Source organism: Panthera leo, chromosome D3 (genome assembly GCF_018350215.1).
Source record: "Panthera leo isolate Ple1 chromosome D3, P.leo_Ple1_pat1.1, whole genome shotgun sequence".
Lineage (NCBI taxonomy): Eukaryota > Metazoa > Chordata > Mammalia > Carnivora > Felidae > Panthera > Panthera leo.
In genome coordinates this window covers 61,136,132-61,161,453 of record NC_056690.1, presented here as the reverse complement: position 1 = coordinate 61,161,453, position 25,322 = coordinate 61,136,132, and the positions used below count along the sequence as shown (strand labels likewise).

Below are 25,322 nucleotides of genomic sequence, written 5' to 3'. Positions count from 1 at the left end.
CTTTGACGCATCACTTTATTTCAATTTTCTCTGTTATTAAAAATAAGATGAAAAGATCTGGGATATTAATACAAAATAATCTAATAAGATCTTTTTGAAACAATAATATTTTATTTTTCACTCTTCATAATTAAAATTATTGATAGAATAGCATGGATGTATAAACATTTGTGTCCAAATTAATGCTAGGCTACGTGTGCATGTATTTCAGAACTTTAACTATATAATGGCATACCTTAGTTTCTGACTCTAAAGAACAGGCTATATAAAATCACACCAGTTAGTAAAAAATGACTATTTAATATGACTTCACATACCTGGTCCAAGTATATGAAGTTGACTTAACTTCTTTAAAATACAGTCCCACAGTTGGATGATGAATGGCAATAAGAATATGTATGTTGTTGAATTTCCTTGTTCCTACAGTATTATACTCCATGGCTTAGAATCATTATGTTCAATACAGAGACCAGTGAAGGAAATCTGTTGACTAACTTAAAAGTAACCAATGTTTCATTCAGTGGACTATTCTGAAGAGTTTTAGTGGATTGACAAGAACACTCAAGAACTTCTCAACAGTGTTTTAACTGATTAAGAGAGTGATGTGGACCAACTGAAAAATGATATAATCTGGTACAAGGAAAAAAAAAAAGACAACAGATGGCCTGGTAGTAGTGTCTTTTTGTTAATACATGAAGTAAAATCATTTGTACATTGTTTCTAAAGCAATCAGGGGGTATTCGTATCTCTAGGATTATCTAACAACCTCTTCATCAAGACAGAGAGGAAGAAACTAAAGGAGCAAAATGAACTTCTAAGATACTTTTCAGCTTTCAAATTAAAAAAAAGATTTTTTTTCTCAAGCACATCATTTACGTACTGAAGTTAGATCCAACATTATCTACAAATATACAAACCTCCAATAATGTGTAATCATAGAAATACTGAGAAGGTTGGAAAGGCATTGCCCACAGTCTTCTCATCACAGTGACTAAAAGTCAGCCTTTCAAGAATAATCCTTTTGAGTTATTGATTTACGGTAAAAAATCCTAATTAGATTCCACATTTCTAGAAGAATATAATCCATATTTTATCAGCTATGAACATTTTAGTGTAGGTAGAGTGAGTTAAAGAAGATCACGTGTGTTTCTTGCTTTGATAGAAAGCTCATCACAAGTACCTGCACAAGAAGTTACAGGATAAAGTCATCTCATTGTTAGAGATTATGTGAGAAAGAGAAGGAGAGAAAGAGGACCACAGGCAAAGTTCTACTTGTTGCCTACTAGCGTTGCTACCACAGTGATAAGTCATATATTCTCTTGCCCCTGGATCCACCCTTTCCACAAAAAAGCATTTTATGGGAGAGAATTACATCCCCATCATGGCAGGGGAAGGGCTTTCTACCATCTTTCTCCCAAGAATATTGATCTTGACAATGACCCACAGACAAGAGTGTCCTGTGGAATTCCAGGATTCTAGCAGAGAAGATACAGCACAGAGTTGGAGAAAAAAAATTGAGTTGGATGCATTGATTTCAGTAAGAAGAATAGTTTTATTTTACCCACAGCATCACTACTTAGGGTGGCACAGTTCAGTGCCAAGAGGAACTTTCTTGGCCTGCAATTTCTCATACAGGGAAAAGTAAGAGTATTTGAGTGAGCTCCCTCAGCTGTGGGTGTGGGGGACAGGGAAAGAGACCTGAAAAAATAGAGATGGCTCAAATAAATAAAATCAGCAATGAAAGAGAAGACATTACAACCGATACCACAGAAACAGAAAGCATCCTAACAGACTACTATGAGCAACGGTGTGGCCTCCCAAAATGTATAACCTAGAAAAAATAGACAAATTCCTAGAAACATAGAACTTTCCAAGGCTGACTCATGAAGAAATAGAAAATCTGAACACACCAATATTGAGTAAGGAGATTGATTCAGTAATCAAAAACCATCCAACAAGGAAAAGCTCATTACCAGGTGGCTTCACTGGTGAATTCACACAAATATTTAAAGAACTAACTCCATTTTCAAACTCTTCCAGAAATTTGAAGAGGAGGGAACATTCCCAAACTCATTCTACAAGGAAAGCATTATTGTGCCAGAATAAGACACTGCAAGAAAAGAAAACTACAGGCCAATATTCCTGATGAATTTAGGTGCAAAAATTCTAAACAAAATACTAGAAAAACCAAATTCAACACATGGCCAACAGGTACATGAAGACACAACATCACTAATCATCAAGGAAGTGTACATCAAAACCAGGAGATAACACCTTACACCTGTTAGTATCAAAAAGACAAAAGGTAACACATGCTCATGAAGATGCAGAGAAAAGCAAATTCTTCTACACTATTAATGGGAGTGTAAATTGATGTAGCCATGTATGGATGCTATGAAGATTCCTCAAAAAATTAAAAATACAACTATTATATCAATCAGCAGTCCTACTTCTGGGTATATATTCAATGGAAATAAAATCACTAATTTGAAATATCTATACCTCATGCTTATTGCAACATTATTCACAACAGTCAAAACATGGAAACAACATAAGTATTTTCATTGAAAGATGAATGGATATGGGGCACTTGGGTGGCTCAGTCAGTTAAGCGTCCAACTTTGGTTCAGGTCATGATCTCACGGTTCATGAGTTTGAGCCCCATGCTGGGCTCTGTGCTGAGAGCTCAGAGCCTGGAATTTGCTTTGGGTTATGTGTCTCCCTCTCTGCCCCTCCACTACTCTCTCTCTCTCTCAAAAGTAAATAAACATTAAAAATATTAAAAAGAAGAAAGATTAATGGATAAAGAAAATGTGTGGGTTGTGTATACAGACACACACACACACACACACACACACACACAGTGGAATATTATTCAGCCATAAAAATGAAAGAAATACTGCCATTCATGACACTATGGATGGACCTTGAGGGCATATGATAAGTTAAATAAATCAAACAGAGAAAGACATGTACTGTTTGATCTCACTTATATAGGGAATCTAAAAAACCTGAACTCACAGAGACAGCATGGAATAGTGGTTATCAGGAGCTAGGAAGTGGGGAAAATGAAGAAATGCTGATCAAAGGATACAAACTTCTAGTTATAAGATGAATAAGTTCTGGGTATATAGTATGTAGCAGGGGTGACTATAATTAACTATACTGAATTATATACTTAAAAGTTGCAAAGACAGTAGATCTTAAATGTTCTCATCACGTGCATACACACACACTCACACACACACGTAATTATGTGTGATGATGGAGGTATTAATTAACTTTGTTGTGGTAATTATTTTACAAGATATAATTGTATCTAATCATCACATTTGACACCTTAAAAATTCTGCAATGTTATATGTCAGTTATCTCTCAATAAAGCTGGGGGAAATAGAAGCATTGTGTGGGAGCTTAGCCATCTGTATAGAACATTCTTTATTTTTTTTAAATTTTTTTAACGTTTATTTATTTTTGAGACAGGGAGAGACAGAGCATGAACAGGGGAGGGTCAGAGAGAGGGAGACACAGAATATGAAGCAGGCTCCAGGCTCTGAGCTGTCAGCACAGAGCCCGATGCGGGGCTAGAACTCACGGACCGCAAGATCATGACCTGAGCCGAAGTCGGCCGCCCAACCGACTGAGCCACCCAGGCGCCCCGAACATTCTTTACTTTAAAAGTCAAGGTTTTCATATAGCACACTTATTTACTATCTCTTGGGGATGCTATTAGGGTGACTTAGAAATGGTAGCAAGCTTACCCATTGTGAGTTAAATTGTTTCTATATATTGCACACTATATGACATACTTCTCAATCGATAGCAATTTTATTTTAATATCTTGCCTATTATAGTGATAATGAGCACACAAGAGAAGGAAAGACATTTGTGCACACGAAAATATATTATTGTCTATTAATTACAGTAGTAACATAGGCATTGCAAAAGAAGGATGCATCTTTGATATCTTGCTAACAATTCAATAAAATAAAAATTCTATTTGTGTCACATTTTGGTGTACATATTTTTATAATATCCTAGTCAAGAAGAAAGTGGAAAACACTATGTTCTGCTGAATTCTGAAGTTATTCTTCTTTTGCTTGGCCTCAAATGATTTGACTTTACTGGTAACCCAGCAACTTGATAAATCTATTGACTTGTTGGTTAGAGTCTCACATTGTGAGATGGTGTGACCTAAGTTAAGCCTTTCTGCTCTGATCTTTTAGTAATCATCTGAGTTACTAAAGACATGAAGAGACTGAGAATTTTAATGGAATGTTATGAATTGTTTAAAATGTAATTATTAGTAGACAATTGTTTTAATATCATCCTTCAGGGGTGCCTGAGTGGCTCAGTCAGTTAAGCATCTGACTTAGGCTCAGGTTATGATTGCACCGTTCATGGGTTCGAACCCTGCGCTGGGCTCTGTGCTGACAGCTCAGAGCCTGCAGCCTGCTTCGGATGTTGTGTCTCCCTCTCTCTGTCCCTCCCCTTCTCATACTCTGTGTCTTTCTCTCTCTCTCTCAAGAATAAATAAACATTAAAAAATTAAAAAAAATATATCATCCTTCAATAATTGTGTTGCATACACAGATTATCAATATAAATATTTAGCCTACTTAGCATGGAGTAACGGAGTACAATATTATCTCATTAATATACACAAATCAGAGATGATCTCATCAGACACTATCTCCATTTTCAACTTAGTGGGTGAATTTAATGTGTGCAAAACTCTCTCATCTATTATACTTTTAAGTGTAGACATGATTTTTTAATGTGAATCCCAGAGAAATCAGAAATTTGCCTTGTGAGATTAGAAACTTCTTTACAGTAGAGGAAAAAAGGAAACTAACATCATTTGATTTTATTCCAGAATCATATTGAATCATATTGGAACTGCACTTCAGGGAGGCTGCGCCAGGTTGGACATGTTCAAAAGAAAAACATCTTGTTTAGAATCCTTGGACTTGTTGTTTGGGTGAAGCCTGTTGGGAGTAGGTCGATGTAATTGAAAAAGAGAGACTGAGCTATACTTTTCCCCCTGAGTTCTTTCACTAGGGAGAAGGAATTAGACCAGTATCTTTGGGAATGGAGTTACCTATTGGTCAGAGGCCAAACAGAATGTTGCTTTGGAGAGAGACTTATATTTGTTAATTATCTCCAGGAGAGTTTAAAAATCAGGTAGACAAGAATTCATGTTTTGACTGTTGCTTACCATGAACAATGACATCTTCTCCGTGTGTGTGTGTGTGTGTGTGTGTGTGTGTGTGTGTGTGTGCGCATTATGATTTTTTTTTTTACTGCTTACAAAAACAACTCTCTTTTAGGCCTTTAGACATTCTTTTCCTTACCCCAAGCCATTCTTTTTCTTTCTGAAATAGATACAATTATCCTGTCATTATTTATTTTTAAGTTTATTTATTTTGAGAGAGAGAGAGAGAGAGAGCGCACACAAGCAGGAGAGGAGCAGAGAGAGAGGAAGACAGGGGATCCCAAGCAGGCTCTGTGCAGTCAGCACAGAGCCTGACTCAGGCCTCGAACCCTCGAACTGTGAGACCAAGACCTGAGCCAAAACCAAGAGTCAGTTGCTTAAGTGACTGAGCCACCCTGGCGTCCCATATCCTTTCATTATTTTTATACTACTTTTCAGTGTGTTACAATTTTATTGTGTCATTGTTCAAGTTGAAATATGCTAACTAGCCATGGTTCAGGAGAATAGATGAGTCATACCTGGAGCATCCCTCTGCTGCATAAGAATATTAGGAGTTATACTGGGCTCTAAGTTGTCATGACAGGCAATAAGAAATCAATTGGAGAAAATATGATTGGTAAGCCTGATGCTGAGCTCTAAAGGTTAGTGCCCATCAAAACATACATAATTCCTCTCAGCTTGCTCATTTTGAATTTATCAAATATGAGGAGGGAAAATTATTTTCAATCATTTAATTTTCGACTTATAAAACCACTGGACATAGTGAGTTCTATATACTCCCCCCATTGTCTCCATCGCCATATCCAATTTGAGGAATGACTTGTATGGTTAATTAAATTCAAAACCAGTTCATAGCATGTTCCAGTGTAACCTGTTTTAATAGAGTGATTCTGATTTTTCTTCAGAGAGGGGTTCCTGATACTGGTGGGGTGGAGAAGAAGAAAAATAAATTGATTGTTGCCATAAAGGGTTGGTACTGAAGACTGGATACAATCAGACAAATCTTCTCAGAGAATGAGTGACTTTAAACTACTTCATCACTAAAATATTAATGAATATAAATTGATTAGGCTGTGAACTTGGAAAGATAGAAAAGAATTTGTTTGAAGTAAAGAAAGGAGAAAAGGGGAATAAACAAAAAGTCAAAATTAATGAAATAGAGAATAAACATTTATTAATCGTATTGTATTTTAAAACGTTTTTAAATTAAATCATAAAGTATAAAATAATGGTTAATTTAATGAAAAAAAGGGGAAAAGTAAACACACACTACCCGCTATGCTGATAGGGGAATAAACTCAGACATACATTATTCAATATGGAGAATATTTTAATCAATAATATGCAAAACTTTAAAATCTATAATGAAAATGAATCATTTTGTAATGAAATATAACTGACCAAAATTAATCAAAGAAAACACAGAATCTCAACTAACTATTGCCATTTAAAATTTAAAAATTGTTTAAAGAAAGAAGGAAGGGAAGCAGGGAGGGAAGACAAAAGGAGCTACTACTCCTTCCAGACAAAACAAACAAATAGATCCTGATGGGGCTCCTGGATGGCTCAGTCAGTTAAGTGTCTGACTTCGGCTCAAGTCATTATCTCGCACCTAGTTTGTGAGTTCAAGCCCCATGTCCGGCTCTCTGCTGACAGCTCAGAGCCTGGAGCCTGTTTCGGGTTCTGTGTCTCTCTTGCTCTCTGCCTCTCCCCCACTCATGCTCTGTCTCTCTCTTTCTCCCTCTCTCAAAAATAAATGAACATAAAAAAAATTTTAAAAAAAAGATCCTTATAATACATTCACTTCTGATTACTAACAGAAATGTCAAAAAGTTTAAACTTTAAAAGAGAAAAAGAATGCTTTGGTAAAAAAGGTTTAACATATGCTACCCAAAAAATTGCATAGCAATGTAATTGATGAATATCAAGCAAATATTAAGCACATTTTAAAATTCTGCTGAGAAACATAGAAACACTTGAAAAAATGAAAAAAAAATTATTTCATGTATCTGGATTAGAAGCTTAGTATTTTAAGGGTTATAAGCTCCTTGAATTACATTATAAACGTTTAATATTAACAATTAAAAGAAAAAAAAACAAAGATCACTGTGGGCTTACTTATGGCCATGAAGTAACAACAGAGTCTGGAATTACATTTCCCCCGTAAACAACCAGGAAACTGGATGACATATGTAAAAAGCATTGTTTCATGTCTTGGACAATGGGAAAGCAAAATTGTGATCTATGAGAAAAGAATAACCAATCAAGTATGCCCAGAATTGGCTCAATTTCCTAAGAGTTAATTTCTATATTATCAGAGGGAGTTTTGCACAGTCAAGACCAATATACTGAAATCAATTGCATTTCAATCAGAATAAGTTATTGAAACTTAAATTACAAAAAAAACACCTAAGAATAAATTTAACAAAATATTTGCAAGATATGTACACTGATGAGTACAAAACCCTGACAAAGCAAAGATTTGCATACATAAAACGACAGATATAGTATTCTCATGGATTATTAGCCATCTTTAAAATTTTTTCCCAAAGTTATTCATACATTCAAAGTAATCCCAAATAAAACTCAACAGTATTTCTTTAGAAATTGATAAGCTGCTTTAGAATCATATGGAAATGATAATGGTCCAAAATAGCCAAAACAATATTGGAAAGGAACAAAGTTGGTAATTTTGCCTTCTCTGAAGACTTAAATAAGTCAAGAGTAAATAAGACAATGTATTATCGAAGTAAGAACACATACATTTATCAAGGTAACAGAATAGAGACTCCAGAAATCCACCCACCATGTATGTATGAGTCCACACTCAATACATGATCAATTAATTTTCAATAAAAGTGCCAAAGTAATTTAAATAAGGAAGAGCATCTTTACAACAAAGAGTGCTAGGATTTCTGGATATACATATGAAAAATAAGGAATCTCAAGCTTTACCTCCTCACATAAATGAAAGAAAGTTAAGTCAAAATAAATCTTAGTTCTTAAATGTAAAAACTACTATTATAAAACTTTTAGAAGAAAACAATAAACTGTTGTGTCCTTGTAGAAAGAAAGAATTTCTTACATAGAACTCAGAAAGAACTAATCATAAAATAAAAACATGATAAATTGACCTTTATTCAAATTGAAAATTCTGCTCTTTCAAAGACATTATTAAGAAAATGAAAAGTTAAATCACAGACTAGGGGGAAATGTGTGCAACTCATATACATGACAAAGAACTAGTTCCCAGAAAATATATTTTTAAAATCTTCTATAACCCCATACTAATGACACAAACCCAACTTTTTAAATGAGGAAGAGTTAAACAGATACTTCAGAAATAAAGATATACAAATGGTCATAAGCAAATGAAATGATACTCAACAACATTAACCTTAAGGGAAATGCAAATAAAATTAATATAGACCTACACCCTTGTTAGAATGAGTAAAATTAACACACACACACACACACACACACACACTTCCGTGTTGGTGGGGATGTATAGTAACTACACCTCATATAATGCTGGTGAAAATGTAAAATGGTTTAACCAATTTTGAAAATAATTTTATGAATAGAGCAATTATACAACTAAGTAGAAAAGAAATAACAATGTGTCCTTATAAACACTTGTATATGTTTATTTAGAGAAGCTTTATTCCTAATGGCCCCAAATTGGAAACCCTAATATTGCCCACCAATATATGAGTGAATAAACAAATTGTGATATATCATGCAATGAAATAGAACTCAGAAATAAAAGGAAACAAACTATTGGTAGACGATCACCTGATCAATCTATAATCATGCCAAAGAATCCAGACACAAATGAGGTCATGCTGTATCATTCTATTTATGTGAAACTCTAGCAAAGACAAATTTATTCTGAAGTTGTAGAAGGCAGAGCAGCAGTTGCCTGGGGCCAGAAGTGGATGGTTTGTAGTTAGCAAAGCAGTTGAAAATGCAAAAAATGAAGAGATGAGAGGTAACGAATAGTACGGGATACACAGTGATATTGATTACAACAGTTTGAAAGTATGTATGAATGGATCAGAATGGAGAGGCCTTTCACTCCTGTCATTATAATTAATTGAATGAGTGTGTAAATCTTGCAAATAATACTGTATGCACTTGACTTCAGAATTAGGTTTTGAGTTTTCTTGCATTGTTCAGGGTAAAGCAAATTTGACAATGTTACAGGTACCTCAAAAAGTTTTTAAAAACTAGGGGATATACCCAGGGTGCATTTGTGCTTGCTGAAGAACAAATCCATAAAAATCAGGAATTATTTGCACATGATAGTCAAACAGCATTAAAAAAAATTCTAGCTGTATAATGTGCCAATATTAAATTGATGCAATTCTTATTTTTACCTCTATTTAAACAGTTTTCTTACTCTGATACTATGGTGTATCAAAACATATTTCTATAACAAATGAAATTCATATATCCCAGTTTTCCTTTAGGAAAGCTCAGTTACCTTTTTAAATTTAGATATAGAACTCCCTTTAATATTGGCAGTAGTATACACAATGTGAAAGAGGTCAAAACATTTTGAACCATGCAAACTTTAAGGAAGACTTGTCTTATAAACTTGCTGGGAGGGGATTGAGAAGGCAGATGACTAAAAGAGTACTGGGCTTCAAGGGGAAAGGAACTAAATTCCCAGTGTTATTATTCCTCTTTGGAATCCTGAATGCATTCTCATGGTCCTGGTTTTTGTAACTCAAGAAAGAATCATGGTGAAGAAAGCTGACAGGATGGTCAAGGTGACAGACAAAGAAAGAAAGAGATATTGACTTCAGAGTTTCAGGCAAACATCTGAGGTTTGCATCCTGGCCTTGTCTCTGATTTTTGAACATATCAGGCACACCCCAGCCTTGGGATCTTTGCACTTGCTGCTCCTGCTACCTGGAAAACTCTTCTCATGGATTTACATTCTCACTTCCTTCCCATCTTCAACCAATTATCCACCTAGTCCAAAAAGCCTGGTCACCCTACCTAAAACTGCAATCCGCACACCAGCATGCTCCCTCTTCCTCTGGAGCCCATACATACTTGCTGTTTTCTGTTCCTGCCTTAGTTTCCCCTTAACATTTTTATGTGCTCTGGCATAATTAGATGAATAGATGGTAGACAGATAGATCGGTAGATAGGTAGGTAGGTGGGTAGGTAGATAGATACATTTATATTTCAGCTTATTGTCTGTCTCCCCTTCAGAATAGCTTTTGGGGGCAGAGACTTGCATGTTTTGTCACTGCTCAATCCCAGCATCTAAAATGATGCATGGCATATAATGCTACTTAATAAACATTGATTGATTGACTGACTAACCAAATGAATTAATTAGTGACTGACTGAAGACTGGAAATTAGGAACAGGGCTTGAAGTCTGCAACTGCTATATGGGGTGGGAAGAAAATATATGTGCCAGTGTCATGGATTACCCTACCCAGAGAACCCTTCTCTACCATTTTTAAAGTAGTATATATGGGGTTAGTAAAGAGTTTTTATTATACACTAGAACAAGGTCTATGTGAAAGTACCTTAATAAAATTTTAGATAAATCAATGAGGACAATGCATAATGGGCCAGAAATGAGTATTTTTCATAAAGCTAATCTCTGAATTGTCACCATGATAGATATTCCTGTAACTCTAAAACAACATCTGATACTACTGATGGAAGCCAATTCTTGGGCTAAATGAAGCATGATGCCCCACTGTGACAAATCCACTTAATCTATTTATTCAACAACATTGATTGACTACTTTTAATAAATAGCATTCCTAGGCAACAGTAGGAATTACTGTATCAAGAGGTGCTTCTGAAGTGACCTGCATATTCTGAGTTCCAAAATTTGACTTTATTTCTCAGCAGTTCCTCCTTGGAGCAAACATTTAGCCTCTTGAGATCTTAAGGGTTTGTGAAAACAAAATAAATATAATACAAATCATAACTTAAACTGGAGTCCACAGTCACAAGGAAGATAACATGAATGGACCCTCATCTGTTTTTATCACGTTGATGCTACGTCATTCTCAGATACTGTCTTTTATTCCACTAGGTCGACATTGCACAGAAGTTTGAGTTTGAAAGGTCACTGCCTTATGGTTTTTATACTGCTTGCTATGAAGTCTCTGCTGATCTTTAAGTGTCCAAAGTTGAAAAATAAAATAAACTTTGTCAACAGTCATGGCATAACTTTAACTAATATCCTATTTGTATTTCTTACTGGATAAGTCTTTACTATTAAAAAAGAAAGAAAAAAGAGAAAAGAAATATGAGTAGGTACTCTGTCCTTTAATGTATGTTACAGAATGTCTGCAATACTTAGAAATAATCTAGGAAACAGTTTTCCTTTTTTAAAGTTTGAGAGATTATAGGAAATACGTCTATTTTAGTATACAATTAAATTTTTCGAGGACACTATGAACTGAAGTTTCTGGCATAGGGCAAAATCATTTCACCAGTAACACACATTTCATGTGTTTATTTTTATAGAACATCTACCTCCACATTCCAGCTATTTGTTTCTAGTACATGATATACAAGGTAGGTAGGCTGCTGAGGCTAAGGAAAAGATGAGTGATACATTGTTTCATGCAAAGAGTGTGGGTTTCTTATAACTTGGGAGAATCTAGGCTGTCAAGACACCCGTGGCAAAAGTTATTTGTGAGGGCTCCTGGGTGGCTCAGTTGGTTAAGCTGCTGACTCTTGGTTTTGGCTCAGGCCATGATCTCATTGTTTGTGAGTTCAGAGCCCTGCATCAGGCTCCTCACTGACAGTGCAGAGTTGGCTGGGGATTCTCTCTCTGTCCCTCCCCTGTTAATTCTCATTCTCTCTCTCTCTCTCTCTCTCTCTCTCTCTCTCAAAATAAATAAACTGAAAAAAGTTATTTGTAAGGACATATTTCAAATATAAGATTTGAAGAAAGAAAGAAAGAAAGAAAGAAAGCAAGAAAGAAAGAAAAAGAAAAAAGAAAGAGAGAGAGAAAGAAAAAGAAAATAACCCTTTCTGGAACCAACAAATGCCCATGCCTTGAAAGAGATCCTGGCTCTGGTTAGCTAAAACAATATAGTTGAACAAATAACTATACTTGATATAGAGGATGATATTAAGAAACACTTTGGTAGATACCAGGTTAATGACATAAACATTTTCACATATCCACTTTGAAACTTTTGCTTAGGGAAGCAACATACTAGATTCCTCTAGAAAAGAGGAAAAGCCTGTCTCAACACTGATGTGAGTTATTGTTTTTTACTACATATGTACGTATATGGAACAATGTAAAGTATTGGTCTCATATATTTAAAATTATGTAATTGACATCATACAGCTCCTTCTACAACTTTTTCTCAATTTTATGTTTTTGAAATTTATCATTTCATATATGTACCTCCATCATTTTATATGTATATCTATCAAGAATTCCATTGCAAGAATATATCACAATTTATTTATCCCTTCTCCTGTTTATAGACATTTAGGTAGTTTCAATTTTTTCTCTGGGCTGCAATAATCACTCATGTACATTCTTCACCAAGTCATGAGTTACGGTTTCTCTGGAGTATATGCTTGTGAGTGGAATTACTTGGTCTTAGAGGATGAAGCCTTTAAATTTATTATAAATTAACAAACTGCCCTTGTAAGTTGTACCGATTTATATCACAATCAATGCACTGAAAGAGTCCTTGCCATAGTCAGAGCTTCTCCTAGGTGGGTGGTACATTCTGAGAGTCATTGGAATTTCTGGGGAAGTTTTGGGTGTCATAATGATTTGAAAGTGCTACTGGCATTAACTGGGCAAGAGTGGGGTGGGGGAAAGGGGTCAAGAATGTGTGATGACTAACAATGCAGGTGACACTCATGACAAGAATTGTCCTGCTCCTCAAAGAACTTTTGAAAATGTAACTGGACATTTATGAAGATCAGCAAAACAGAACAAAACAAAAATCCAAACTTGTGTGTAACTATCAGAGCTATAAATTAGCTTCATATAAGTCCAAAGAATTTTTTGCTTAGTTTTAACTTATGTTGAATTTTCAGTGACCAGAATCACTGTATAAACTGTGCAAAGGTATACTGGGTTGTTGTTTCTTTTGTTTTGTTTTGTTTGGTTTTGTTTTGCTGGGAGATCCTGATATGTATAAAAATTGGTACTTAAAAAGCTTTACAAGGCACATTACTAATGACAACAATTCCCATGATCAGGAAATTCTCTACTAAAAAAGCCAGGTTTTGTTCTATACTCTTCGCTGTCCTTTTCACCATGATATTGGTGCAAATGCCTAACATTATGCTGTCATGCCCAAGTATTTATGTATTAAACTATATAATTATATTGTACACTACTTCCTTTTAGTCCTTCTTTCATATTTTATTTATAATATTGTATATTATGATACATGATATATTATTGGGTTTTTCAAAGTATATGTATAGGTAGGTAATATTACCTATGAGTTTTATAGTAGGCTAGTAAATGAGACATTATGCCCAACATATGGTATTGGCAGATATTTTAGGTTTTGTCAGTCAGATGCAGGTAAAATATTTTATTTTTCATTTTCCTTATAATATTTAGGTTGAACACCTTTTCATATCCTTAAGGAGCTACTTTTTGTCTTTTATGTATCCTATTCATAACCTTTGAATTTTTTGTATTTTCCATACTGATTTGCTAGATTTTTTAAAGATTTTATTTTATTTATTTAATAAATTTTTTTTGATGTTTATTTATTTTTGAAGAGAGAGGGTGGGTGAGGGGTAGGTAGAGAGACAGAGGGAGACAGAGAATCCGAAGCAGGCTCTGTGCTGTCAGAATGACAGAACAACAGAAGCACTTTAAGCAGGAGATCATGACCTGAGCTGAAGTCGGATCCTCAACCCCTAGGGAGCCCTAAAATATTTTATTTTTAAGTAATCACTACACCTAAGGTGGGGCTCGAACTTGAGACCTCATGATCAAGAGTCACATGCTCTACTGACTGAGCCAGCCAGGTGCCCTGCTGATCCTTAATGTGTACTATACAATAAGCATTTGTCACTTGGATGCGTTATAAATATTTTCTTGCCATGTGTTGTCCTTTAACTTTGCTTATTATGTCTTTTCTATAGAGAAGTTTAGATTTTACTGTATTATAATTTAGCATGTTTACACTATTCTGAGACTGTTACACAAAATTAATGCTATCTGGGAAAAATCTTTTTTTTTTCTCCCCAGGAATTTATAATATATCTGTATATCTTTGGTTTTTCATTTGTTTTTGCTCTTTTGGAGGAAATGCTAATTTTGTGTGGGAAGTTTTGTGTTGTTTCTCCTTTTTCCCATTCTCCCTTTTCTTACCTGTTTTTGTCTCATGATTTTGGCTTTGCCCCCTGCTCACTGAACCTCAGTCCTTACAGTTGTGGGTCAGGTGTCTTTCCTGCTGAACTACCCAGGATTTTGCACTTCCTGTCATCCAGCCAGCTATAGTCTGTTGCCGTTTCTGATCATATAGCTTTGACCTTTTCTTCATTCTTCCCTAGATTCTTAAGTTTCTGCTTTTTCAAGCCATCTCAGAGTAGACTCAGAGTAGACCACTGAGCTGCAGGTGGCTTTAAGCAGATGATCCATTACTGAATATCATTGCCATTATCTGTTCACAGTCTTGGAACCAGCAGGCCTGACACCATAGCTGTGCTCACTGTTCTCTGCATCTGTTCCATTTCTGGTCCGTGAAAGTATATCATCTGGTTTTTGAGCCTGCTTAAAGTGCTTCTGTTGTTGCCATTGCTGTTTACTCTTTTACATTATCATGCTATGTATTTGAACCATGAGCTTCACCTCAAGTTGCAAACTTACACCCTCTAGTAGAATTTGCATACACATTTTGAGAAATAGGAAGTGGATTGAGCATTCAGTAAATGCCACACATTAATATGTATGTATACTATACCTGTGATGAGGAAGCGAGATCCCAGGCTTATGAACAAGCATAACTCCATCCCTTCCTAAGGCAAGACTGTAATTTCTTAATAACAACCCAAGGTTTCAAGTTAATGGAGCTGCCACAGAGGCAGTGAGTATAACTGAGACCCCCTAAGTGTTTATGTGCTCTTGTCTTACCTATTTATTTTCATTTGTGAGTCTAGGTTGAGAGTGATAATTGTTTAATTGTGCATATTGGCTTTTTCATTTTTTAAATTTAACGTTTCACAATGTTTTTAATCTAAAAGAATGCCTCATGCTGTGATAATCAACATGATAAAATGTAAAAATAAATAAGTAGCCCACATTTAAGAGATTCCTCTTATCTACCAACAAGCCCTATCTGCTGAATGTAAACTTAATTGCAATATATTTCCTTAATGGTCTCCTTTAATTGGTTACCCTGCTATGGTATCTTTGGAAAGTTGAAGTTCTGTAACAAAGCATTAGTGGTTAGTTCTCACGGAGAAGCTTATAATGATCGGAGCACATCGAAATAACATTTCTTCAACATTTAGACATTTAACAATATTTGTTCTTCCAGTCCATGAGCATGGAATGTCTTCCCAATTCTTTGTGTCATCTCCAATTTCTTTCATCTGTGTTTTATAGTTTGTAGAGGTCTTTTACCACTTTGGTTAGGTTTACTCATAAGTATCTTATTATTTTGGTGCCATTTCTTCAATATCTAACCATTAAGTGAAAATGAATATACTTTGATTTTCCTCAGGTTGAATTTGTTTTTACAATGATATTAAAATTTACAGCAAAAAGAACATGGCTGAAGCAGACTGAAGCTATTTAAAAATGCCATAAAAACCGGAAGACTTTGCCTAGAATTTTACCCTCTTTCAATTTTCTTTGATCAGGTGGGGCTTTGGAACTGCAAACTCTTTGGGGCACCTGGGTGACTCAGCTGGTTGAGAGTCTGACTCAATCTTCGCCCAGGTCATGATCTCGCGGTTTGTGAGTTTGAGGCCTACATCAGGCTCTGCGCTGTCAAGCTGTTTGGGAATCTCTCTCTCCTTCTCTCTCTGCCCCTCTCCAACTTGTGCTTTCTCTCTCAAAATAAATAAATGAACATCTTTTTAAAGAAAAAAACTGCAAACTCTTTGAAGACAGAATGTATCAGTTATCTATAATGCACATTCAACCTAGTGCTCAACTCACAGGGGTCAGGAAACGCTTGCCCAAATAAATGACGAAATTAGCATAGCATTCTCTTCTGCTTGGCTCAGAGACAGACCTATATGGCATCACTTTCTTTGTTTCTTCAACATTTTTTAAAGTGTATTTATTAATTTTGTGGGAGAGAAAAGCAGCGGAGGGGCAGAGAGAGAGGGAAAACAGAGAATCCCAAGTAGGTTCTACTCTGTCAGCCCAGAGCAACATGCAGGCCTTGAACCCAGGAGCCATGAGATGGAGATCTGAGCCAAAACCAAGAGTTAGAAGCTCAACCAACTGAGCCACTCAGGTGCCCCTGTTCCTTCATCTTCTTAAACATTATAATATTCCAAAAATAAAATGATCTGATGGACCTCTAGAAATTATTAAGCATTAAAAAATAATAATTTGAATATTTAAATCACATGTGATTTCAGTCAAGTTAATTTTTATAGAAATCACTTTTGTACTCCCTTCTCAATACATTCTCCACCATTGCCTAGAGAACTTCCTATGCCAACGTATTCATAAGCCATAAATTGTTTGCTTTAAGCTTTATATAAATATTCTCATTCTGTTCTTACTATTCTGCAACTTTCTTTTTTCACCCAACATTAAAATTTTCAAAGTAAATCTGTATTTATACAGTACATGTTCATTCATTTATCAACACGTGAAAAAATATTTTTATTTATTTTTTTAGTAATCTCTACACCCAATGTGGGGCTCAAACTCAAACCCAAGATCAGGAGTCAGATGTTCTTCTGACTGAGCCAGCCAGGTGCCACTTAATATGTGAAAATTTTAAATTCTTCTCTCAATGACATTTTCAAGCTTTTGGTATTGCAAAGACATTTACTTTTCTCGTGTCATGGAAACTGGAAGCACTATGCCAACAGTGTGTGATAACTCTTGACTTTCATATCCTTTATAGCCCTTTGCACAGTTGTGCTTCTAAAGGTCAGTGACTAAATTTGTGCACAAAGTCAAGTCCATCCCATTTATGATTGATAAAGCCTGTTTTTGTATCTTTTTCTTTTCTTTTTAAATTTCTAAACATGTCTGCCTTTGTTTTGTATCAAGTGGCATCTTAGATTTCATAATCATTGAGATAACTGAGCATGCATTTGGATTGTGTGGTGGTAGTTCTATTTTACTATTTTTGTCATCATTAAGTGTTTTCTTTCCTAGATCAATGAATTCTAGTTCTTTTCTCTTTCTCCTAACCACATCTTTCTGTCTTCTTTTAGGACTCATCTCCAAATACCAAATAAGGAATATGTTTTCTTTTTGAGTCATCTTGATGGGTGATTAGGCTGTTTATCAACATTTAGCAATATTGCTTTTTGTTGACTTTTTTTGTTTGTTTGTTTTTGATAGCCAACTGGTGACTGGAACACATGGTCCCTCACTAATTTGATGAAATCTAAAGTCTTTTTTTTGAGATCTTGATGAAATATGCTAAATTTCACAGAATCTGACATCTTTTGAGAACATGGTAACATATGCTAAATATGTTCTGTTTTTATACACAGGTGGAGATGACATCTTAAACAATCAGCTCCTTGCTCTCAACTCCATGAAATAGTTTAGTTGAAGCTATCATGTAAATCCCACTGAAAGCAACATACAATACAAGGAGTTGCACTGTAGCAAGAAGAGTGTTTTTGAGATTGAATCCATGTGCACCTTTCCCACAAAGGAGCTCCCCTCCTTTTCATCTACATCTTTATTCCTTCAAGTTATTTTCTTCCTTTTCTCTTGGTAAAGGAGAAAAAGAAGGAAAGTATTCTTCCACAAACCATGTGCCGAAATTAATTATTACTTCTCATTTTCTGCTGATGTTTAGGTGTCTTATATCCACAGTCTTAAAAATTAGGGGAAAAATCTCTTCCCCAGACTAATTAAACTGTCACAGGTAGTCTTCCATATTTCCATTCACATTGTTATAATGATCAGAATATGGGTATGAAAGATTGAGGGGAGAGGTGGTTTCTCCTTTGTTAGTGAAATGCTCTCTGTTAGTTGCTGATGGCAGATTCATAATTATGTGACTGAGAGGATTAAAGGTTAGTGGATATTAGGGCCATATGAACAGAAAGTAACTGCAATGATGAAATAAACTGATGTCTGCTAAACTTCATGATAACTGGTTCAGAACAGAAAAATCTAGTCAATAGACATCTGCTTGTTGCCAGTTGCCAAAGTGGACAGATTCCATCTTTTGACCAAAATGCATCTAGTCAATATTATTTCAAAACAGCCTGTCAATTAAATAAAACAATACTGAAAAGACTACATCAAATCTTTTGCTAGACTGAATTTACTTGAGCTCAATAAAAATATCCTTTCATTTTCTCTTTCATCCCATAAATGTTTATTGAGAGCTAACCTGCTAAATTCACACTCAGTAATGAACAAGACAGATGAGCTTCTGCACACACATAGCTTTTGTTCTAGAAGCTGAAGAGATAATGTGGAATATCACCTGCTAGAGTTTTAAACTAAAGGTTGTACAATGGCTGACTTTTAAAAATTGAGTAATTCTTAGTTTAAGAAGGGTAATACAGAACTTATTTAAAGCATCTATAAATATATTGTCTTGTTAGTCTCAGCTTACTTTGGCTGCAACACGTTAACCCTGTAGACCCGACATGTGGGACCCAAACCAGCAGCATCAACAGCACATGGAAACCACTTAGAAATACAGATTCTTGAGCCTCACCCCAAACCTATATCAGAAATTTGGATTCCAATGCAGGCTAAAGTTAGAGGAACAATTAGTGTATATCAAATTCACCTGCAGATTTACCGTGTTACAGACCATTGAACCTCATACCCAGAGGTTCAGATTCAGTAGGACTACAGTGGAGTTTGATAATTTACATTTTTAACAAGTTTCTTGGTGATGCTGAGCTGGTTGTATGAGGACCACACTTGAAGAACAACTAGCTTATTGAATATGTATCCTGGATGAACATTACATGAAAATTATCTGGGGCGCCTGGGTGGCTCAGTTGGTTGAGCATCCGACTTTGGCTCAGGTCATGATCTTGCAGTCTGTGAGTTTGAGCCCTGTGTCGGGCTCTGTGCTGAGAGCTTGGAGCCTGGAGCCTGCTTCGGATTCTGTGTTTCCCTCTCTCTCTGCCCCTCCCCCACTCATGCCCTGTCTCTCTCTGTCTCAAAAATAAATAAAAACATTTTAAAAAATTAAAAAAAAAATTATCTGCAAGCATCTAAAACCACCAGTGTTTGGACTCTACCCCAGAACAATTAAAGCAGAATCTCTGCATGTGTGCCCAGACTTTGCATTTAAAAAATGCATTCCATGTAATTCTGATGTATATCCAAGGTTAAGGAAGCATGCTTTAAGAAAATCATTCCATCTCCCTGTGCTACCCTTTAACACACAAGTAGAATGCTATCCTTCCTAAAAACCACTGGGAATTTGAAGCAGAACTTATTTTAAGTTGTTTCTACATAATGCTCCCCCGAAAGCAATAGTAAAATGAAAAAAAAATCAATGAAACATATTATCTAGCATTATCTAGGTCAAAATAATATATTAAAACCCTAGGTATTCTGCAGAATTCAACTTAATAAGCAACTCTCAACTATATTGAAACTTTTTCCAACTGGGACATATGTGTAAATACAACTCTTAACAGTTTTCATTTTTTAGGAAGACATGAATATGGGTCGTGTCATAAACCTTAATCACAGTCTTAGATCTTGGGTTGTGGTGGAGTAGAAATACAAAAATATTTACTTTACTGATGTACTGGAATAAATGATAAATCCCTTACCTGGCACTGAGGCCATTACTTCTACTAGTCAAGATGAAGTTTGTAACCTGTTCTTGGAGTGAGGAGCAAATGGCAATTTATCTAGGGGAGGTAATTCTTGTGGTGTCTGGGAGAATGTGGCCTCTCTTATCAGGATCTTCTGTTCTGAGGGGAGCTAGTGGGCCTTGGGAGTCTCTTTGTTTACTATCTTAGTCCTTTTCCATTACAATAAGCATCAGGCCTATAAGTTATTCTGTTCCCCAGACTAGTCTCCTGTGGCTTTAAAGCCCTCCAAATGCCACAAGTTCTCAATACCCCCACCTCCCAACTCCCCTGCAGAATTTTTAAGTGACAAGAAGCTGGAAAAATACAGATGGCATAATTATATATTTTGCAGTTGATTAATCACCACAAAACATTAATCACATTTTGTATAACAATACATAATCAAATTCTTTATAGTAGAAATTAAGTTTCTTTCGGATAGAGAATGGATTCCTTTAGGATATTGACAGGGTTTTTCAGCATCTGTTTGGCTCCCATTCCACATCTGCATTTGATTTTTGTCTGCTTTAGGGCTTAGTAAAGTGTGGCTTAAAGGTTGTTTTATGACTATAAATGTACGTGCTAATAGAAGAATTTGTTGAAAAGAAAATATTTGCACAAGTTAGATACTATAAATATATTTTTTCCAGGCTATAACATGTTTCTTTAGTGAAAACCATTGGATTTTGTTTTCCTAAAGAGTAATCCCACCGAAATCAAATATAAATTATGCACTTTTTTTTTCTTAATAGCTACTGAGATAAATTCTTAATCTTGTAATTAGCTTTATATTATTATAAGACAAAATCCATGTGTAACTTTTAGAAATTATGTTTTTATAGTATAAGTGCCTAATTTCTTGATTATTGTAAAATAATTGTACAGATTGTATGTTATCAATTTGTGTGTGCATTAGGTGTTCATAATCATTTGCCAAATAACTATAAATGTATACACATCACATATATTATACACAAGCATATACAAACTTAAAGTTGTCACATTCCTTTACCATTTGGAAATTACAAACTAAAATTATCACACCTTTTAGTAATTTCTGTCACTCAAAAATGGTTGTATATATCCATCTGTATTTATATCTTTATTATGTACCCAGAAAAAATTACAGAACAAAGATATACATCCTCTCCTTTCACGGGTTTAATCAGAAGAACATAAGCAAATGAAGCAAGGAAATTTTCCAAAGCAACATATAATCAATAATATAATAATTTCATATGTACCTTATTAAGTGTGTGTGTGTGTTTGTGTGTGTGTGTGTGAGAGAGAGATGCTACTTTTATTACACTGTGATTACATGGCCGGCCTGTGGAACTCAAATAGAAATTCACATGATCAAGTTATTCTAGCCTAATATTGAAACTCATACACATCTGTTACAGCATAGGTACACATGTGTGAATATTAATTTATCTCTATAAGTACTACTAAAGAAAAAGTATAAGGGAAACATAAATTTAGTTTGGATTATTTGGATTAGAGAAAGGAATCATGCCATGTAATCTGATTACCAGAAATTCAAGTAAAGTATGCTAATAACAATTGGGAAGAATGGTCCCATGGAAAGAAGATAGAAGAGAAAAGAAGATGAAATTCGTAGAGAAAGAGCGAGAAGATAAACCTTACCCAAGCAGAGGAGCCATGTTGAAGAATGGTTTAAAAAAGCATGATTATACATTTTTCTAATACATGACATTTGTATCAATTTTGTTTAAAATTACCTTAACCACTGAAACTTGGTTACCAAATGCTGCCCCTGGAATGGTTAATACTACATGTCAATTTTCATCCCCCCGATTTGGGTTTCCTGGCAGTGTGTTATCTATGAAAGGCTGTTGGAGAAACTGGCATGTCCCCTTCTTTACCTGCAGGTACATATGGCCTCCCAGACCCCAGGAGCCTGCAGCCTGCATTTCCAAGAGGCCACTGCAGAGACTTCCACAGCACCTCTGTTTGTCTAATGACATGGGCACCAGATTCCACCCTTATTTCACATTCAGCAGTACAGCTCTGCACACAGAAAGGTAAGCAGTGCAGGCTTGATAAGCTTGCCTTTTGAACAAATAATTTGTCAGTCTGTGTTGGGAACTGGGATGTTACTAGTTCTGTGAAGCACTTTTAGTGCTGTGAAAAGTGGTATACAAATAAAATGATTGATGTCCTGTCAATAGGAACTTCAGGAAGAGGATCAAACAGAGCAGTTTCTTTTGAAGTAGGGATGGATGTGGGGGGAAAGGTGTTAGATTTTACTTTTCTATCTATCATAAACCCCAAAGCATCATTCCAGCAAGAAAAGAACCTGGTATCTGAACAAGGCAGAACACAATTTCTTAGCAGTAGACACATCCCAGTGAAAAATACAAAAGCTGGATTTGTAAAAATCCATTCACAAGGATTTTATTGTAAATTTTTCCCATCACTGGAATGATGTTGGCTGGAGAGCTTATATATCTTCAAGCTTTTTTCTTTTTGCCTCCATTTTTCATAGGCTTTTAAACTTTCCTTTAAAATGGCCAGATTACCATTTCTAAGAACATTTAGATGTGAAAATACCAATAAGATAATTTAGGAAATTGCTGGATATAAAATAAATATATGCAATAAATTGCATTTCTGTAGAATAGGTATATTAAAAATATAAAATAGAAAAAAACCTATATGACCAAAACTGAAATAATTAAGTATGATTCTTTTAAAAAATACAGAATTTGTAAGACCCTTCCCTATGAAAATATATATATAGAGATCTTTATTAGAAGATATTAGAAAATATTTAAATAAATGGAGTCATATACAATGCTTATAGATAAGAGGATGCAATTGTTGAAAAAATGTAATTTCACGCAAATATATTATAGCTTAAGCACAATTATGATAAAAATTCTCACTGGGCTTTCTTTTTTCTTTAATGACAAGTTGATTCTGAAACAGATATGCAAGAGCAAAGTATAAGCATAAACAACATACAGTACATTTCAGACATCAAGAATGGTCAAGACATTACCAAATATCAAGAATTATTATAAAGTTATAGTAATTAGTCGAGAGGATCAATGGAAGTGAGATACTGAAGAGAGAAAAAACACTGTAAACTTAGAAACAGACCCAGGTCTAGGGGGAAGTTGGTAATGACCAGGTACACTGTTGAGTAGTAGGGGAAAACACATCTTCAATAATGTTTTCCACAACAATCACTTGTTCATAAAAAAAAAATGTATTTGAATCTCTACCTCACACTATTCATAGGAATCATTGAGCTAGGTTAAAAATGTAAATGTAAATGTCTAAGTTATAAAGACAAAATTACAAAATAATATAAAAAGATATTGTAAAGACCTTGGCATAAAAAATAATTTCTGAAACAAGACTTAATAAATGCAACCCATGAAAGATAAATAAATATAAATATCTGAAAATTAACATTTCAATCCTCCAAAAGGTTATTAAGCAAATAAAGACATACTATAAACTAGAGGAAGATATTGTATACACATATAACTAGTGAAGATTAGATATATAATATGTAAAGAACTCCTTTTAATAAGAAGATGATTTTAGGAGTTTTTCTTTGTTTGCTTGTTTGTTTAGAGAAGAAGATTTTTGCAACACACACACACACACACACACACACACACACACACACACACTATGGCCAACTAATTGGCATTTCTCAGAAGAGGAAGGAGAGATATTGCATAATCATATGAAGAGACCCTCAATTTGTCAATAATCAGCACACTGAAATGTAAAATCTCTGTTGAGGTGTATTATATGCCCAACACACTGGTAGAAAATCAGAATTCAGTAATCACAGGGTCTATCCATCAGGAAGAGATAACAATTATAAATGTCTATGCACCGAATACCGGAGCCCCAAATATATAAAACAATTACTCACAAACATAAGCAACCTTATGGATAAGAATGTGGTAATTGCAGGGGACTTTAACACTCCACTTACAGAAATGGATAGATCATCTAGACACACAGTCAATAAAGAAACAAGGGCCCTGAATGATACATTGGATCAGATGGAGTTGACAGATATATTTAGAACGCTGCATCCCAAAACAACAGAATATACTTTCTTCTCGAGTGCACATGGAACATTCTCCAAGATAGATCACATACTGGGTCACAAAACAGCCCTTCATAAGTATACAAGAATTGAAATCATACCATGCATACTTTCAGACCACAATGCTATGAAGCTTGAAATCAACCACAGGAAAAAGTCTGGAAAACCTCCAAAAACATGGAGGTTAAAGAACACCCTACTAAAGAATGAATGGGTCAACCAGGCAATTAGAGAAGAAATTAAAAAATATATGGAAACAAACGAAAATGAAAATACAACAATCCAAACGCTTTGGGATGCAGCGAAGGCAGTCCTGAGAGGAAAATACATTGCAATCCAGGCCTATCTCAAGAAAAAAGAAAAATTCCAAATACAAAATCTAACAGCACACCTAAAGGAAATAGAAGCAGAACAGCAAAGGCAGCCTAAACCCAGCAAAAGAAGAGAAATAACAAAGATCAGAGCAGAAATAAACAATATAGAATCTAAAAAACTGTAGAGCAGATCAACGAAACCAAGAGTTGGTTTTTTGAAAAAATAAACAAAATGGATAAACCTCTAGCCAGGCTTCTCAAAAAGAAAAGGGAGATGACCCAAATAGATAAAATCATGAATGAAAATGGAATTATTACAACCAATCCCTCAGAAATACAAGCAATTATCAGGGAATACTATGAAAAATTATATGCCAACAAACTGGGCAACCTGGAAGAAATGGACAAATTCCTAAACACCCACACTCTTCCAAAACTCAATCAGGAGGAAATAGAAAGCTTGAACAGACCCATAACCAGCGAAGAAATTGAATCAGTCATTAAAAATCTCCCAACAAATAAGAGTCCAGGACCAGATGGCTTCCCAGGGGAGTTCTACCAGATGTTTAAAGCAGAGATAATACCTATCCTTCTCAAGCTATTCCAAGAAATAGAAAGGGAAGAAAAACTTCCAGATTCATTCTATGAAGCCAGTATTACTTTGATTCCTAAACTAGACAGAGACCCAGTAAAAAAAGAGAACTACAGGCCAATATCCC

General features: G+C 35.1%; 1 protein-coding gene across 1 annotated transcript in view; it reads left to right on the top strand.

The window, feature by feature from the left end:
• Positions 1–25,322, top strand: part of LOC122203135 — a 723,308-nt gene that overhangs the window by 316,695 nt on the left and 381,291 nt on the right. Inside the window, exon 3 of the mRNA XM_042909703.1 lies at positions 22,083–22,235. Within this exon, the coding sequence (XP_042765637.1) occupies positions 22,083–22,235 (153 nt within the window). The remainder of the gene's footprint in view (positions 1–22,082; positions 22,236–25,322) is intronic.